The sequence below is a fragment of the Muntiacus reevesi genome, chromosome 9, assembly GCF_963930625.1.
Source record: "Muntiacus reevesi chromosome 9, mMunRee1.1, whole genome shotgun sequence".
Lineage (NCBI taxonomy): Eukaryota > Metazoa > Chordata > Mammalia > Artiodactyla > Cervidae > Muntiacus > Muntiacus reevesi.
Genome location: NC_089257.1, coordinates 39,892,160 through 39,908,537, shown reverse-complemented (window position 1 = coordinate 39,908,537; position 16,378 = coordinate 39,892,160). Strand labels below are relative to the sequence as shown.

General features: G+C 37.3%; 1 protein-coding gene and 1 non-coding gene across 4 annotated transcripts in view; one reads left to right on the top strand and one right to left on the bottom strand.

The window, feature by feature from the left end:
- Nucleotides 1-16,378, top strand: part of NUP98 (nucleoporin 98 and 96 precursor) — an 87,035-nt gene that overhangs the window by 56,715 nt on the left and 13,942 nt on the right. For all 3 annotated transcript variants that reach the window (XM_065945635.1, XM_065945637.1, XM_065945636.1), the window contains exons 19-25: nt 4,325-4,502; nt 5,268-5,432; nt 10,507-10,689; nt 11,399-11,555; nt 13,406-13,835; nt 14,441-14,670; nt 15,990-16,256. In XM_065945635.1, coding sequence (XP_065801707.1) covers nt 4,325-4,502; nt 5,268-5,432; nt 10,507-10,689; nt 11,399-11,555; nt 13,406-13,835; nt 14,441-14,670; nt 15,990-16,256 — 1,610 coding nt within the window. The remainder of the gene's footprint in view (nt 1-4,324; nt 4,503-5,267; nt 5,433-10,506; nt 10,690-11,398; nt 11,556-13,405; nt 13,836-14,440; nt 14,671-15,989; nt 16,257-16,378) is intronic.
- On the bottom strand, nt 8,508-8,612 carry LOC136176152 (small nucleolar RNA U13). The gene has a single exon (XR_010664527.1). It is a non-coding gene; the product is annotated as a small nucleolar RNA U13 (small nucleolar RNA).

Here is a 16,378-nt window from a genome sequence, read left to right as displayed (position 1 = left end):
GCTTCAGTCTTTCCAATGAATATTCAGGGTTGATTTCCTTTAGTATTGACTAGTTTGATCTCCTTGCTGTCCAAGGGTCTCAGACTTCTCCAGCACCACAATTCAAAAGCATCAATTCTTCAGTGCTCAGCCTTCTTTAGGTCCAACTCTCACATCCGTACATGACTCCTGGAAAAACCATAGCTTTGACTATATGAACCTTTGTCAGCAAAGTGATGGCTCTGCTTTTTAATATGCTGCCTAGGTTTGTCATAGTTTTTTTCTAAGGAGCAAGTGTCTTAATTTTGTGGCTGCAGTCACCATCCACAGTGTCTTTGGAGCCCAACAAAATAAAATCTGCCACTGTTTCCACTTTTTCCCCGTCTATTTGCCATAAAGTGCTGGGACCGGTTTTAAGCCAGCATTTTCACTCTCTTTCACCTTCATCAAGAGGCTCTTTAGTTCCTCTTTGTTTTCTGCCATTAGAGTGGTATCATCTGTATATCAGAGGTTGTCGATACTTCTCCCAGCAGTCTTGAGTCCAGCGTGAAATTCGTCTAGCCGAGCATTTCACATGATGTACTTACTCTCCATGTAAGTTAAATAAGTAGGGTGACAGTACACAGCCTTGACATACTCTTTTCCCAAGTTTGAACCAATCTGTTAGTCCCTGTCCAGGTCCAACTGTTGCTTCTTGACCTGCATATAGGTTTCTCAGGTGGCAGATAAGGTGGTCTGGTATTCCCATCTCTTAAGAATTTTCCAGGTTATAGTGATCCACAGAGTCAAAGGCTTTATTTTAGCATAGTTAATAATGCAGAAGTAGATGCTTTTCTGGAACTCTCTTGCTTTTTCAATGATCCAGTGGATGTTGGCAATTTGATCGCTGGTTCCTCTGCCTTTTCTAAATCCTGCTTGTACATCTGAAAGTTCTCAGATCAAGTGCTGCTGAAGCCTAGCTTGAAGAATTTTGAGCATAACCTTGTTAGCATGTGAAATGAGCACAATTGTATGGTAGTATGAACATTCTTTGGCATTGCCTTTCTTTGTGATTTGAATAAAACTGATCTTCCTCCAGTCCTGGGCCACTGCTGAATTTTCCAAATTTGCTGACATATTGAGTGTAGCACTTTAACAGCATCATCTTTTAGAATTTTAAAAGCTCAGCTAGAATTCCATCACCTCCACTAGCTTTGTTCGTAGTAATGCTTCCTGAGGCCCACTTGACTTCACACTCCAGGGTGTCTGGCTCTAAGTTAATGACTCTACCATCTTAGTTATCTGAATCACTAAGATCTTTTTTGTAGAGTTCTCTTTGTATTCTTGCCACCTCTTCTTAATCTCTTCTGTTCTTTTAGGTCCTTGCCGTTTCTGTCTTTTATTGTGCTCATCCTTGCATGAAATGTTCCCTTGGTATCTCTAATTTTCTTGAAGAGATCTCTAATCTTTGCCATTCTCTTGTTTTCCTCTGTTTCTTTGCATTGTTCATTGAAGAAGTCCTCATCTCATCACTATTCTCTGGAACTCTGCATTCAGTTGGGTATATCTTTCCCTTTCTTCTTTGCCTTTTGTTTCTCTTCTTTCCTCAGTGAACATCATAAAAAGAAGAGGAAGTGTTAGTCACTCAGTTGTGTCCAGCCCATGGGTTGTAGCCCACCAGGCTTCTCTGTCCATGGGATTCTCCAGGCAAGAATACTGAAGTGGATTGCCATTGCCCTCTCCAGGGGATCTTCTGTAGTTAAAGACTGAAAGCTTTTCTTATAAGATCAGAAATAAGACAGTAATGTTTGCTTTTGCCACCAGCATTCAACATAATACTGTAAGTCTTAACCAAAGCAGTTAAACAAGATAAAGATTAAAGATATTCAAATTGGAAAGAAAGATGTTATGTTATCTCTCTTTACAGATGATGTGATCTTATATGTAGAAAGCCTAAAAATTCCACACAAAAAAGCTTATAGCTAATGAACAAATTTAGCAAGGTAGCAAGATGCAAAATCAACACAGTAAAATCAGTTGAGTATTTGTACACTGACAATCTGAATAGGTAGTTATGAAAACATTTTTGTTTATAATGGCATCAAAAAGAATAAAATACTTTAGGAATAAACTTAACCAAAGAGGCAAAAAACTTGTACACTGAAAACTACAAAACGTTGTTAAGAGAAATTAAAGAAGGCAAATAAATGAAAAGATATCCCATGTTCATGCATTGGAGGACCTAAAATTGTTAAGATATCCATGCTACCAAAGCAGCCTACTGACTTAATGCAATCCGTGTCAACATCCAAGCTTCATCTTTTGCAGAAATAGGAAAAATGATCCTAAAATGTAAAGAATCTCAAGGGTACCATGAGCAGTCAAATTAACCTTAAAAAACAACAAAGCTGGAGGAATCGGACTTTCTGACTTGAAAACAAAGGTACAGTAACTGAAACTGTTACTGGCATAAAGACAAACGTATATGGAAGAGAACAGAGAGCCCACACAGGAGACCTCACGTAAATGGTTAAATGTTGACAGAGTTGTCAAGACCTGCAGTCATGACATGTCACTGCATGTCAAGACATGCAGTGGGGAAAGAACAGTTTCTTCAACAAATGGTTTTGGGAAAACTGGATATCCGTAACAGAAGAATGAAGTTGGACCCTTACCTTATGCCATAAAGAAAAATCAATTCAAAATTGATCAACGATCTAAAACATAAGACTTAAAACTATAAAAAAAACCTGGTATAATATGTTTCACACCATATTTGACATGAAGTTCCTGGGTATGATTTTAAATGCATAGGCAGCAAATAGTGAAAATAAACTAGACTACATCAGAATTTTTAGGGCTTTCCTGGTGGCTCAGATGGTAAAGCGTCTGCAGGAGACCCAGGTTTGATCTCTGGGTTGGGAAGATCTTTTGGAGAAGGAAATGGCAACCCACTCCAGTACTCTTGCCTGGATAATCCTGTGGATGGAGGAGCGTGGTAGGCTATTGTCCATGGGGTCACAAAGAGTTGGACACAAATGAGCAGCTTCACTTTCACTTTCACATCAAAATTTAAAACTTCTGTACGTCAAAGAACCCAGTCAGCAAAATGAAGAGTCAGCAAATTGTGTCTCTAGTGTAAAGGGTTAATATCCAGAGTATGAAGAACTATTGCTCAACCATTTAAAAAAAAAAAAAAAATGGTCAGAGAACTTGAATACACAATATAATAGACAGATGGCCAACAAGCATATGAAAAGATGCTCAACCCATTAGGAGGTTAATTTAAAAGAAAAATAACGTTTTTGCAGGAGTATGGAAAACTGGAACCTTTGTGTATTTTGGTGAGAATGTTGTGCAGCTGATGTGAAAGAGTATATGGTTCCTCAAAAAATAAGGAGTGATCCAGCATTTCCACTTCTGGGTATATATCCAAAAGAATTGAAAACAGAGTCTTGAAAAATGTACATACCCATATTCATAGCATCACTATTCATAATAGTCAAGAGATAGAAGAAACCCAAGTGTCCATGAATAAACAAAATGTATATACACACCATGGAATATTACTTAGTCTTTAAAAGGAAGGAAACTTTCACTGCTGCAGAATGGATGAACCTTCAGGACATGATGCTTAGTGATTTAAGCCAGCTGCAGAAAGAAAAATATTGAGAGTCACATGATTGAGGCATCTAGAGTGTTAAATTCATAGGAGCAGTAGAATAGTGATAACTTTTATTATACCTTCTTACCTCAATAGAAAATAATGTTAAAGAAAACTCATCTGTTTTTATGTGGTAATCACTGTACTAGATGCAAGGCATACTGAATGAATAAGGGCACAGTCCTTAATCTCAGATGTTGCCATTAGAAGGAATACATTACCATTATTATTATCAATTCACACTCATTATTTAATGGTTAATGTTAATACTGTGATGCTCCTGTTACCTCATTCTGCAAGCTTTTGTCATTAGTGGTAGTTGCTGCTATTATTACTGTTGTTTTTACAAAGTACGTAGTAGTATAAGACCTTCACTAAGATTTAGGTCTTTGGACTAGACTTGGTTAAGGATGCATGGCTTAAAAGTTATTAAAATCAGATTGTAAATAATTGACGTGCCATGGTAGTTTGAAATAAGTGGAGTTTGATGCTCTTGAACCAGATCTTTAGTTAGTTGATATGGGGGTAATTCCTTACTCTTAAGGCTAACTACCTTTGGAACCATAAGTTGGAACCTTATGAAACATCTGCAGAATAATTCCAGAGTAACACAGGTACCTTTTTTGCTGTATATATAGATATTACTTGGCTTTCTGGTCATAAATATGAAACATTTACATTTTATTTGATTGTACATTACAGAAAGGCTGAAGTTACATTGGATGGAGTTTGGCCAACAGATAAAACATCTCGCTGTTTAATAAAGAGCCCAGATCGACTTGCTGATATCAACTACGAGGGAAGATTGGAAGCAGTTTCAAGGAAACAGGGAGCTCAGTTCAAAGAGTACCGTCCTGAAACGGGTTCTTGGGTGTTTAAGGTATAGTTGCTTAACCTTGTTCTCGTAAACTGTAGTTAGAAATTATAAATGGTGTATAGTATATAAGTTACATAGTTCTGATTAAACTGTAGCTATGAACTGTGTTAGAAGAGATCTTTTCTTAAATTGTTTTTACAGATTAGGAAAAAGATGTAAAGATTGATCTAAAGATACACCATAATTTACTTCAAATTACACATCTCATTAAACCCCAGAGCAGTACGGAGCTGTTATAAACTTCATCCTATCTTATAACCACTTAGATACACCTCTTTGGTGTGGTTTTTCTAATTTGGGGATATCAGGCAAAATTTCTGTCTCTTGATAAATCAGTTCTTCTCAAATAATTGTTCTTCTTTTAAAGATTTCTAGGGTGTAGAGGTTGACTTGCTCCGTTCCTTGCTAGTTTAGTCCAGTGGATTCTTTCTCTTCTAGACCAGTTGGATTATTTAGCTTGTTGAAGGCCCTTGTGTAGGTCAGGAACAACTAGGCAGTATATATATGTAAAAATAGTAATGGCTCTTTTGGATATTTTTTTCTGCATTAATGTAAAGTTAATAATTATATGAGCAACTAGTACACCTACCAGACACCATCTAAATCTTAGAGAAACAATAAAATGTGGTTAGGTGACATTTCACTGTGCTTTAAATACTTTGATCTCCCTCTCCGTTATTATTTTTTTAAAACAAATTCTGCAAGATTGCAGCCTTTCTGAATATATCAGTTTTGAAACTGATTTTGTTGGGTTTTTCTCCTCCTTAGGTCTCTCATTTTTCTAAGTATGGCCTTCAGGATTCTGATGAAGAGGAGGAGGAACGGCCTTCCAAAACTAGTACAAAGAAGTTGAAGACTGCCCCTTTACCTCCTGCAGGCCAGGCCACACCATTCCAGATGGCTCTTAATGGCAAACCAGCACCTCCACCCCAGGTAGAGACGAGACAATGAATTTGAATGGAGTCCATGATACAGAAGTTGAAAAAACAAGTCATTCAGCTAGTACAAAGCTGTTCTATGATCCCTCGAACTTTGAAGAGTACAAATGTATTGGCAATCACGTTAAGAGGAGTACAAGGGGGAGGGCATGAGGTGGTACTGGCATCTCGTGTTTACTTGAGAGATTTAAAGAATTCTCTTGCTGTTTGGATCATTCCTTCTACAGATTGTCATTCTTAAACACCTCCCTCTTTTCATTTGGACTTGCTGAATTTTGTGCTCAGTGATCAACTTAAGATAGTATTTTGCTTGTGTGGGTTAATGCAAAGTAAATCCTACTTTTGTTGACTACCTAATGTGCAGTTTAATTTTGTTACCTCCATGGTTTTTTAAAAGTTCAATTAGCTTTCTGCAAGGATTTTTAACTCCATTTTTCTCAAGTTGTTTGCTTATACTTCAGGTAATCTCTTAATATTTGTATTTTACCAGTACATAATCTTTATGAAAATACATAAGCTTTGCAATATAAGTGAATTACTTGGCTTGGGGAGAGTAGGGGCTGCATTATTTATTGTAATTACTTGTATCATACTCTTACGGTATTGTTAAGCCAGTATAAACCTTTTGTCCTTGTAAGGAAAGGTTTGTAACTTAAATATCAGGTAGATTCTTTGCTGACTCATAAAAGAGTTTTACTTTCATTTGGATGTTGTTTATATTCAATCAAGTTATAACATTTTTTTTTCCTCTGCTGCCATATTCCTTCAAAGAAGAGAATTTGATACAAAATTTCTTTGTAAAGCATCCTCTACCTCTCATCTGCTAAAAGCAGGACCTTTGGAATTTTCCACACTATAATTCTTACGGCTGCTGAAATGTGCGATTTTTATGATTGATTAAATAATTCTTGGGAGGCAACTTTCTTGAGATTTTTGTGTATATATGTTCATGTTTGTGTGTTTGGGGGAGGGGGAGGATATGATATCAGTGGGAAATGGGAAATATGTTGACTTTTATGTTTATAATTATAGCATTTAGAATATCCCTCTATTTAGAATACATCTCTTCCGAACTAGAAAAATGGTGTAAATGAACTCGATTTTCCAGTTACCCACATTCATTTTGTCTGAATCATATGCTTTGTATAATCTCCCTTTCCAACATGGTTTTTAGTCTTACAGTGTATGTATTTCTTAGAATAAGAATCAGATACCTTTTTCTCCCAATAAAAGTAATATGTAAGGTCCTAAAGATACAGTTAAAAAAGAAGAACTTCATCTTGTGGACATACCAAATTTATACAGTGTTGGCCATCAGTGATTTTTAGGCTCTTTAATTTCCAGAATACAAATAGTAAATAACTATAAAATCTTGTGATGGCACTGCAGTAGGTGAGAATCTTAAAAACTGAACACCAGAAAATTTCAGGAAAACAAGGTTCTAGGACTAAGGGAGGTGGTAAGGATCAAGATGGGCAAAGAGAATATCATGAATAGGTATCTTTTTCAGATAATCTCATTTGATTGAGGAAGTAGATGGTCCTCCTTTTGGATGCGGAAGGGAGAAATGGGTAGACGTGTTTAGATATTTGGGCTAATGTGTTAGAGGAGAAACAGGGAACTCTGGAGAACTTTTTTGTCCTAATGCCTAGTGACCTGCTTGATGTTAAGAGAAATGCCAGTGGCTGCGCAGTTTTTAAGTTATTAGCAACAGAAGCTACATTTTACTTGGCGTGAGGAAAATAACCTGAGCCATCTGAATAAACTGGAAACAGCAATCTTCTCATCCCAGCATCAAGATGACTGTCTTCACACTGTCACCCAGCTCCCTGAAGAGATTGATTTCTGTGATACTGTGTTCCTTCGGTCTGTTCTAGCTGTTTTTCTCAGCTGGGGCAAGGGTTGGGTGGTTTCGTAAGGCATTAGGAAGATAACCTAGTTTTGTTTAATGATTACATTTATCCTACTGTTGTATAATATTCTCAATCCCCTCTTTGTAGTTCATTCTTAAACCCTGCTTTGTTCCTAAAAAAGCAGGTGAATCTAAGCAACCAGAAAACAGACCCTAAACATTAGACCACCAGAGAACTCCCCTTCTATTAAATTAGAGAAAAGGCAGAAAAACGTTAACCACAGATGGATTAGGGCAGTTGTAGAAACATTTGTTGGGTAGTTGGAGCATTTGTTCTAAAATGCTGATCTGAGACGCAGGGTTCAGCTGATTGCATAAGTACCTTGGAGAACTTCGATTCCATGTGTCTGGCATTGGGGCTCAGGCATATTTATATCTTAATTGCTTTCCTCCAGGTGATTGAGATATGTGCAGCCTGGTTTCAAAACTGTCAAAAGACAAAAGATCTTTAGCACTGAGGTAGAGAGAAATAGCTTTTTCCTCAGCCTTATACTGCAGTATAACTTGGGTTCAGTCCCGTCAAGGCACACTAGTGGACTTGCTCAGGAACTTAGCATTGTTCACTCGATAAGCATATTCAAATAACTGTAAAAACTGTTTAAAGGGGAAAAAAAGGATTAGAATTTAGAAGAAAATTCTGTTTTATCTTGTATTTACTTTTAAAAAAAAAGAAAAGAAGTGGCAGCTATCTAAATTTAGCCTGTTGAAGAGGGGAAGTTTCTAAAAACTTCAAAGGTTTCAGTCCTGAAACCTCACCTTCCATGTGTCTAAAGAGAGTCATTTTATAGATGCTCTGTTTACTTGGTGTTTGTATTGGGCCTCTCAGCTCCCCACCCCCACACCCTTCTTTCCTTACAAGTGTTTCCCGTGTCACCAGTTTGTCATCAGTCTGCTTTTCTTTCTAGGGCTGGCTCTGAAGAAGCACCTGATCTCCAAAGATTTCTCAGAAAATAACATCTTTTGGGATAGTTTATTGCAATTACTTAGATATACTTAAAATTCACACATGAGGGTTCTAGGAGTTTACCAGGTCCTCATAGTTTTAATAGTAATTGACTTCCTCCATCCACTCATTAGATGATATTAGTTTTGAAGTCAGTGCATGAGGATGAAGCAAATAAAACCTTGATTGTATAGCATTCTTTTTTTTTTTCCTCACGTCAGACAGGTAATGTGCCGATATCGTAACAAGGTTTAGAGGGAGGCACATGTCACGTAGCAGCGTGAACACCCAATCATCATGCTCATGAACTGCAAAAGGATCTTGTATAGCATTCTTAAAGATAGTCTTGAGTCCTTCAGTCTCCAGACTTTGATAAAATCATACCAGTTTGCTTCTAAAAGTGTTCTAAATGAGCACCTCTTTTTATTACTGTTAGTCCTTTGTTGAATAGTATAGTAAATTGAAACTCTCCTCCTCCTCCCTTTCCTCTCCTCTATATGTGCTCCTTATCCTTTCATAGTTACTAGCCTTTTCTCCTGTGTGGCAGGCACTGCATTAAATAACTAAATGTGGTGAATTTAACAATGTGGTTAGTGTTAGATACAGAAAATAGTAGGCTATATCTGCTTTCAAGCGTTTATAATCTGGTGGGACAAAAATATATACATGAAATTATAACATACATTGTTTAAAATAGGTATAGACAAGGTATTATGGGAGCCCAACAGAAAGGAGTATCCTGACATTTTGACAGAGGATGGGGAGTCTTACAACTTTTCTTAAAAGTGAATTGGTTAAAAATGAACATACCGGGGGGCATTGGAATGTTCTTCTAATTCCTGTAATTATAATGGGAGGATCACCACCAGGGCTTTTAATTTTTTTTTTAGAATTTTAAAGCATCAAAGTAGCTTGCCTGTAGCCTCCCCTATAGGTTAAATATATATATCTATATCACTTTGTCTTTTAACCATTTAGCCTCCAGTTTTGTTAGAGCAGTCCTTAGGAATTGTTCACAATTTAAGTAACAATTCACTACATATCCAACACCTCAACATTTCTACAGTTATAGATGGCAGTAGTCATTCTTTTAGTAAGGATATTTGTTAAAGGAATTCAGGGGAGTAATAGATAATATACCATTGAAAATAAAGTTAAAAAAGTTTCACTAATGGTCATTTCTTGGTTCAAAGAAATCACGAAACTTTTTTTAACCACCTATTGTATAATTGGATCCATTTGAAGTTTACTGTGAAACAGGCCACTCATGAAAGACAAACCAGAAATTGTGGAAGGTTAGTAATCTACAGATGATATATTATGTAAGAAAAATAGGTAGAACTACTTTTAGCTTTGAGAATGTTTCCTAAATTAGCATAGCCATTTGTTAACATGTGTGAGTTTAGGACATATTTAATGTGAATTTGCACTGAGCCAATTTTACAGTATGTTTCAGCTTTATGAATGTTTACCTTTTCAAACCATAGACTGTTAATCATGACTATATCTTTAAAACTCCCTAATAACTGTAAATCTAACTCTTGACACATTTAAACATATTTAAACCTAAAAGAATTATTCTCAGATTAAAATTGTTCCTAGTAGTAGTTTGTTTTTTCTTTGGGGAAACACATTCTTCATCTGATAAAATATTACATGTGATACTGCACAGATGGATCTAACCTTAGGATTCAGTCTCCCAAAATATAAATTCCAGGCCCAAAATTGTGTTTGTGATAACTAGAAATTTATTTCTAAATGCTTTTAAGAAAATGCAAAGTACTACTACTAGAGACTTTGATATTTGTGTCTTTTATTCTGTCTTCCCCATGGCTTCTGGTTGCTACTGTGAGGTCATGGTAACTCTGTATAAATCAGAAAATTATAGTTGCTAACTAAATCAAGTAAGGCATAATCATAGTCTGAGGTTGACTATTTTTTCAGTATGGGTGCTGGCTTAGGTCCAGGCTCCAGATCATAATATTATGAAAGGGTAATTCCGTGAATCTTCATTTGGATCCCAAGTAATAATAGAGGAGTTTTGGGGAAATTGTTCTTCAATACTCTAGCAAATACATTACCTCACATTATTATAGAATGGGCAGAATCTAATGTTGTTATATCATATTTTGAATAAAGTAAATATGGTCTAGAAGCTCTATGTCTATCTGGTGTCATTTAATGCTGCTTCCCTGATCTTTCTGCTGTCTACAGAGCCAGAGCCCAGAGGTGGAGCAGTTAGGGAGGGTTGTGGAACTGGACAGTGACATGGTAGATATCACCCAGGAGCCAGTTTTGGATTCCATGTTAGAAGAGAGCGTGCCTGAGGATCAGGAACCCGTGTCCGCCTCAACACACATTGCATCTTCACTGGGAATTAATCCACATGTGTTACAGGTGAAGTCCTAACCCACCCTTATTATAAGAATCCAACTAGTATTCATCTTCCTTTCTTAATACCAGGCCTTTTCTTTCATTAGTCCCTTAAGGCCATTGAACAGTTACTGGAATGAGAAAAAAACGGGAATATGGCCCATGTTCAGGCATCATTTTGCCATTGGTGGAAGGAAGGCTATATTGAGATTCAGAAGACCTAGATTCTAGGCCCAGTTTCGTAACTATTACTCTGTGACTTTAGGCAAGTCATTTAACATCTGTGAGCACTGATTTTTCTCTATAAAATATTAACTTCATTTACAGAGAGGTTTTGAGGCTCTGGAAAGTGCTCCACAGAAGTGTTTTCTTTTGTTTTTTTTTTGTTGTAGTTACAAGTTTCTTTAAGCTGTCTCAATTTCTCCTTGCCTTTGCCTTTTGTCATATTATGAATTTAACCTTTGGCTTATATTTGACTTTAAAATAAATTCATTCAGCAAATATGTAAGCTGCTGCTGTGTGCCAGCCTCTGGTAAGACTATACAAAACAGAGAAGTTTTATATAACTTCTGTCCTTCAGGCACATACAGTATAACAGTCAGTCACACAAATGTACTAGCTCTGGACATGACCTGAGGCAGAGCTTTTTAATTGGTTGTTGTAAGCTACGTTTTTCTTTTATGGCCTTTGGATTTGGGGGAGCACATTCATTCTATAGATATTGCTTTTTTAGATCATGAAAGCATCATTGCTTGCTGATGATGAAGATGTAGATACGGTCCTGGATCAGCGCATCACTCGCCTTCCTTCTAAAGCAGATACTTCTCAAGAAATATGTTCTCCCAGGCTCCCCATCTCAGCAACTCACTCATCAAAACCTCGTTCATTAGGTACTGTAAAAGATGCTCTTTTACAAGAAAGCTGTAAAGTCTCGCTTTTCACATATCTTCTTCTGAGTCAACTTCTGTAGCAAACAACTCCAAACTACAACCATTGGTGCAGATGCAAAAGTTGTATGGGGAAAAGAAGCATTTGTGTTTTGTTTAGGGGTTTCTTTTTATTTGCTTATGAGTGTGGCTTAGATACTAAGCTCAGTTCTCCTAATTTTAATCAGACCTTAGAAGAATCAACAAGTTGTTCTGTACTGTGCTCTTTGTGCAATTCCAACACTATCCTTATTGTTTTCTAGGGGCAAATGTTGCTTCCTATCATGTACAAAACTTCAGATTTATGCTTTCCCCTAAAATTTGCCAAATTTCCAGGAAAGCAATTTCCTGTTTTATTTTAAAGCTTTTCTTATCTCTTCTTGTGGACTTATAATTATGTGGGATTGGAGGTAGAGTATTTATCAATAAAAGAGTTAAGCAGGTATGATTTCAAAACATTTTGAAAGCCAGAAGAACTACCAGGAAGGGATTTGTTATGTTGCCTTAAAAACTGTTTATTTTTCAGTTCTTTTGAGTACCCTTATTAACTTTCCTTTAAAAAAATACTTTAATGAAGCATCAGTTAAACATTTATAATCTTTTCTATAATGAACACTACGTGAAAATCTCGTACTTCAATCAACGATTCCTTGCTTTAGACAGGAAGTAGATAAAATTGAAAAACAGGCAAAAGTAACAAAAACTATCCTTCTGAAAGGCATATATGCAATTACAAGATATCTCAGTGGGTTTGGTTTCCTAACTCTAACATTGATCACTGGAGTGGTAGGAATTTTGAGTTTTGATCTTACCAACTTTTTATATTGACTAAAACGGAAACATTTGCATTTTGATAAGGGCATGAGCATTGGTGTCAGATTTACCTGGGTTTATCTGATAGCATATTGAAAAGCAGAAGCATTACTTTGCCAACAAAGGTCCGTCTAGTCAAGGCTATGGTTTTTCCAGTGGTCATGTATGGATGTGAGGGTTGGACTGTGAAGAAAGCTGAACACCGAAAAATTGATGCTTTTGAACTGTCATGTTGGAGAAGACTCTTGAGAGTCCCTTGGACTGCAAGGAGATCCAACCAGTCCATCCTAAAGGAGATCAGTCCTGGGTATTCATTGGAAGGACTGATGCTGAAGCTGAAACTCCAGTACTTTGGGCAGCTCATGTGAAGAGTTGACTCAATGGAAAAGACCCTGACGCTGGGAGGGATTGGAGGCAGGAGGAGAAAGGGACAACAAAGGATGAGATGGCTGGATGGCATCACCGACTCGATGGACATGAGTTTGAGTAAACTCCGGGAGTTGGTGATGGACAGGGAGGCCTAGCATCCTGCGATTCATGGGGTCGCAAAGAGTCAGACACGACTGAGTGACTGAGCTGAACTGATCTGTCAGTACTGCAACTTAGTAGCTTTGTGGATTTGGACAAGTCACTTAACTGAGCCCAGTTTTCTCATCTATAAAATGACGACTGCAGTGTTCTTCATTTAAATTTATTGAAGGATGAAATGAAACAGTGTATACAAATGGATTATATATAGAGTCTGCTTCAGATAAGTGTTAGATTTTTTAAATAGTAGCAATAGTGTTGTTATTGTTGTTGACATCATCATTGGAATTCCTGCCTTGATTTCCCATGTGAAAATTATTTCTGCAGTCTGATATAACCTGCTCCTAGTCATCTATGTCTGATTTAATTATTGATAGTTTAATAAAACTAATTTCAGCCTTGCTGGTTGTTATTGTTTAAGAATTAATAGGCTGTATTTTCTAATAGTCTTTTTTTTTTCATCCTTATTTTAGTAAGTGGGTTACTACAATCAAAATTCACAAGTGGAACCTTTCTTTCACCAAGTGCCTCTTTACAAGAATGTCGTACTCCCAGAACATCATCGTTGATGAATATCCCATCCACATCCCCTTGGTCTGTCCCTCCACCCCTGACTTCTGTATTTACGGTGCCCAGCCCAGCCCCTGAATTTCAGTTGAAAACAGTGGGTACACGCAGACAACCAGGCCTAGTCCCTCTTGAAAAGTCTGTCACCTATGGAAAGGGGAAGCTCCTGATGGACATGGCCCTATTTATGGGACGATCATTTCGGGTTGGTTGGGGCCCCAACTGGACGCTCGCTAATAGTGGAGAACAGCTAAGTGGTTCTCTGGAACTGGAAAATCATCAGGTTGCTGACTGTATGGAATATGGATTCCTGCCTAATCCAGTAGCTGTTAAATCGTGAGTCACATTTCCTTATGTTTTCTGAGAAAGGCAATGTGGTAGGTGAACAAAAGCTTTTCATCACCAGGAGACACAAGATTAGGGCTCCACTTTGTGATTTTCTATATGTATTCTTAGCACAGTTTTACTGGCATAATTAAAAATTATGTAATACTTACCTAATGATAACTATTAATAACTTAACATTAATAACTCCATTTGTATCATCGAGGTATGAGGAGTATATTGATTCTTACCTAATGGTTAAACTTAAGTTGGAAAAGATAACAGACCCAAAGCTAATGGCTATAGCATTCCTTGAATTTTCATCCTTTTTATCACATTAGTCATTTTTCCATTTTCTCACTTAAGATATTTGTAATTTCTTCATATATAAGGTATATTCTCAATAAAGCACCTTCTCTGTATCTTTGACCTAATAAGGTAAATGTATAAACTGTGGATAATCCTTTATAGTTTGATATTAGGAAACAGAATTTCTTTAAAATCACGGTAGAATGTTTGTATCCAATTTTGTAATTAGATAAAAAGAAAGATTTTATTGTAGGAACGTTCTGCCATCTGTCTTTATTTTCTGTCTTAATTGTTATTTGCCCTTGTAGCCTAACTGAGTCTCCATTCAAAGTTCATTTGGAAAAACTTAGTTTGAGGCAAAAGAAGCTGGACAAAGACCTGCAATTATACCAGACATCTCTGGAGCTTAAATTAAAACATAGCACCGTTCATGTGGATGAGCTGTGTCCTCTTATTGTCCCCAATCCGGGGGTTGCTGTCATTCATGACTATGCAGATTGGATTAAGGAAGCATCGGGAGATTTATTGGAACCACAAAGTGAGTATGGACTATGCGTCTAACCTTTGATGTCCCAGGAACAGGAGTAGCAGCATATGTTCATAGCAGGATGTATTTCCTTATGCCAGTGTAGTGGGTGGATGCCTGAGCTTGGACTTCCGTCTGTAGTTGAGTTGCGATGAACAGAATCTCACACAGGGAGAAATCCTATCGTTGTTTATCATCACTTTTACATCCCTGTTCAGAGGAACTGTAGCCAGTTCCTGTCATGAATTTATGAAATTAGATGTCTTACCCCACCCAGAGAACATAGAGTTCCTACCTAAGTCCTACTCATTCTTCTGTGTCCAGTTCAAGTCCCACTTGTTCTTCCCAACAGCTTTGGTGATTATGACTTCTCTTCCTGACCTTTCTCACTATTACATTTCTGTAATGATTGTGACCATGTTTTTCTGAACCCGTACTTTGATTAAGGGCTTTTCTAATTTGGGCACTTAATTTCAAGGAAAATTAGAAAAATTTAACATGTAGAAAAATTACGTTTCACAAATCAGTTCACATCACTTTTATTGCAAAATGGGTACTATTTTAGAATGTTTCATACCACACATTTTGGAACTTGGTTATGTTCATTTCTTTGTGTTTGCTTCAGTTGTCTCATCTCTTCAAATATGTGAGTCATCATCCCAATGCATACTTTGGTAAATAGTGCTCCCTTTTTGTTTTCCTTCATCATGGGCAGAATAGCGTAGTGATTAGGAATTGGACTCTGATTACTTGAATTTGAATCCTGGCTCTGTTACGTCTTGCCTGTAATTTTGAGCAAGTCATTTAAAGTTCCATACCTCAGTTTCCTCATCCGTAAAATGAAGGTGGTGGCTATTGTAGTTATATTGTGTAGATAGAGTTGGTTTACTCTTAAGAACTTTTGAATAGTATCATTTAGGCTCACTAAATTGTTAGGCTGTAGCAGAGAATAATCCTTCACAAGTTCTTAGAGCACTATCTATTTCTTAATAAAGCATTTGTGAACAAAATTTGATCAAAGCAGAGGATTTTTCTCTATCATTGGAGACTTTATTAGCCATAATTAGGCTAGAGGAGTCTGTTTAAAGGAGCATAGGGTTACATTTGTTTGTAAGTACCATGGGAACATGGAGTAAGCTGGCAGTTATACCATACACCTCTGGAGCTTGTAAGACACAGCTGAATGAGATGCAGACAGACAAAGCAACTCGAGTCATTGTTGGGGGTATTCATTAACTGATGTATTTTTAATGCCACAATTAAAGTGATCCCCTGTCTGTAGTTATTGTATGACTTTGTGTCATTGCATTGTTTTCCTGTCTGTTCCTTAGTTGTGAAGCACTGGAGCCTAACATGGACGTTATGCGAAGCTCTGTGGGGCCACCTGAAGGAGCTTGATAGCCAGCTGGATGAGCCCAGTGAATACATTCAGATTCTGGAGCGAAGGAGAGCCTTCTCTCGCTGGCTGTCCAGTACTGCCTCACCTCAAATTGAGGAAGAAGTCTCATTGACCCGAAAAGACAACCCTATGGAGGCTGTCTTCAGCTACCTCACGGGCAAAAGGATCAGTGAGGCCTGCTCCCTGGCCCAGCAGTCAGGTAGGACATACAGTCCTCTGCACTTTGGCCTACGTCCTGTTCACTGTCCCTACCCCTTAATTGTGGGTTTGTCCCTTTCTTCTAACCTGAATATTAAGTATAAACTTCCCAGCAAGATTGCT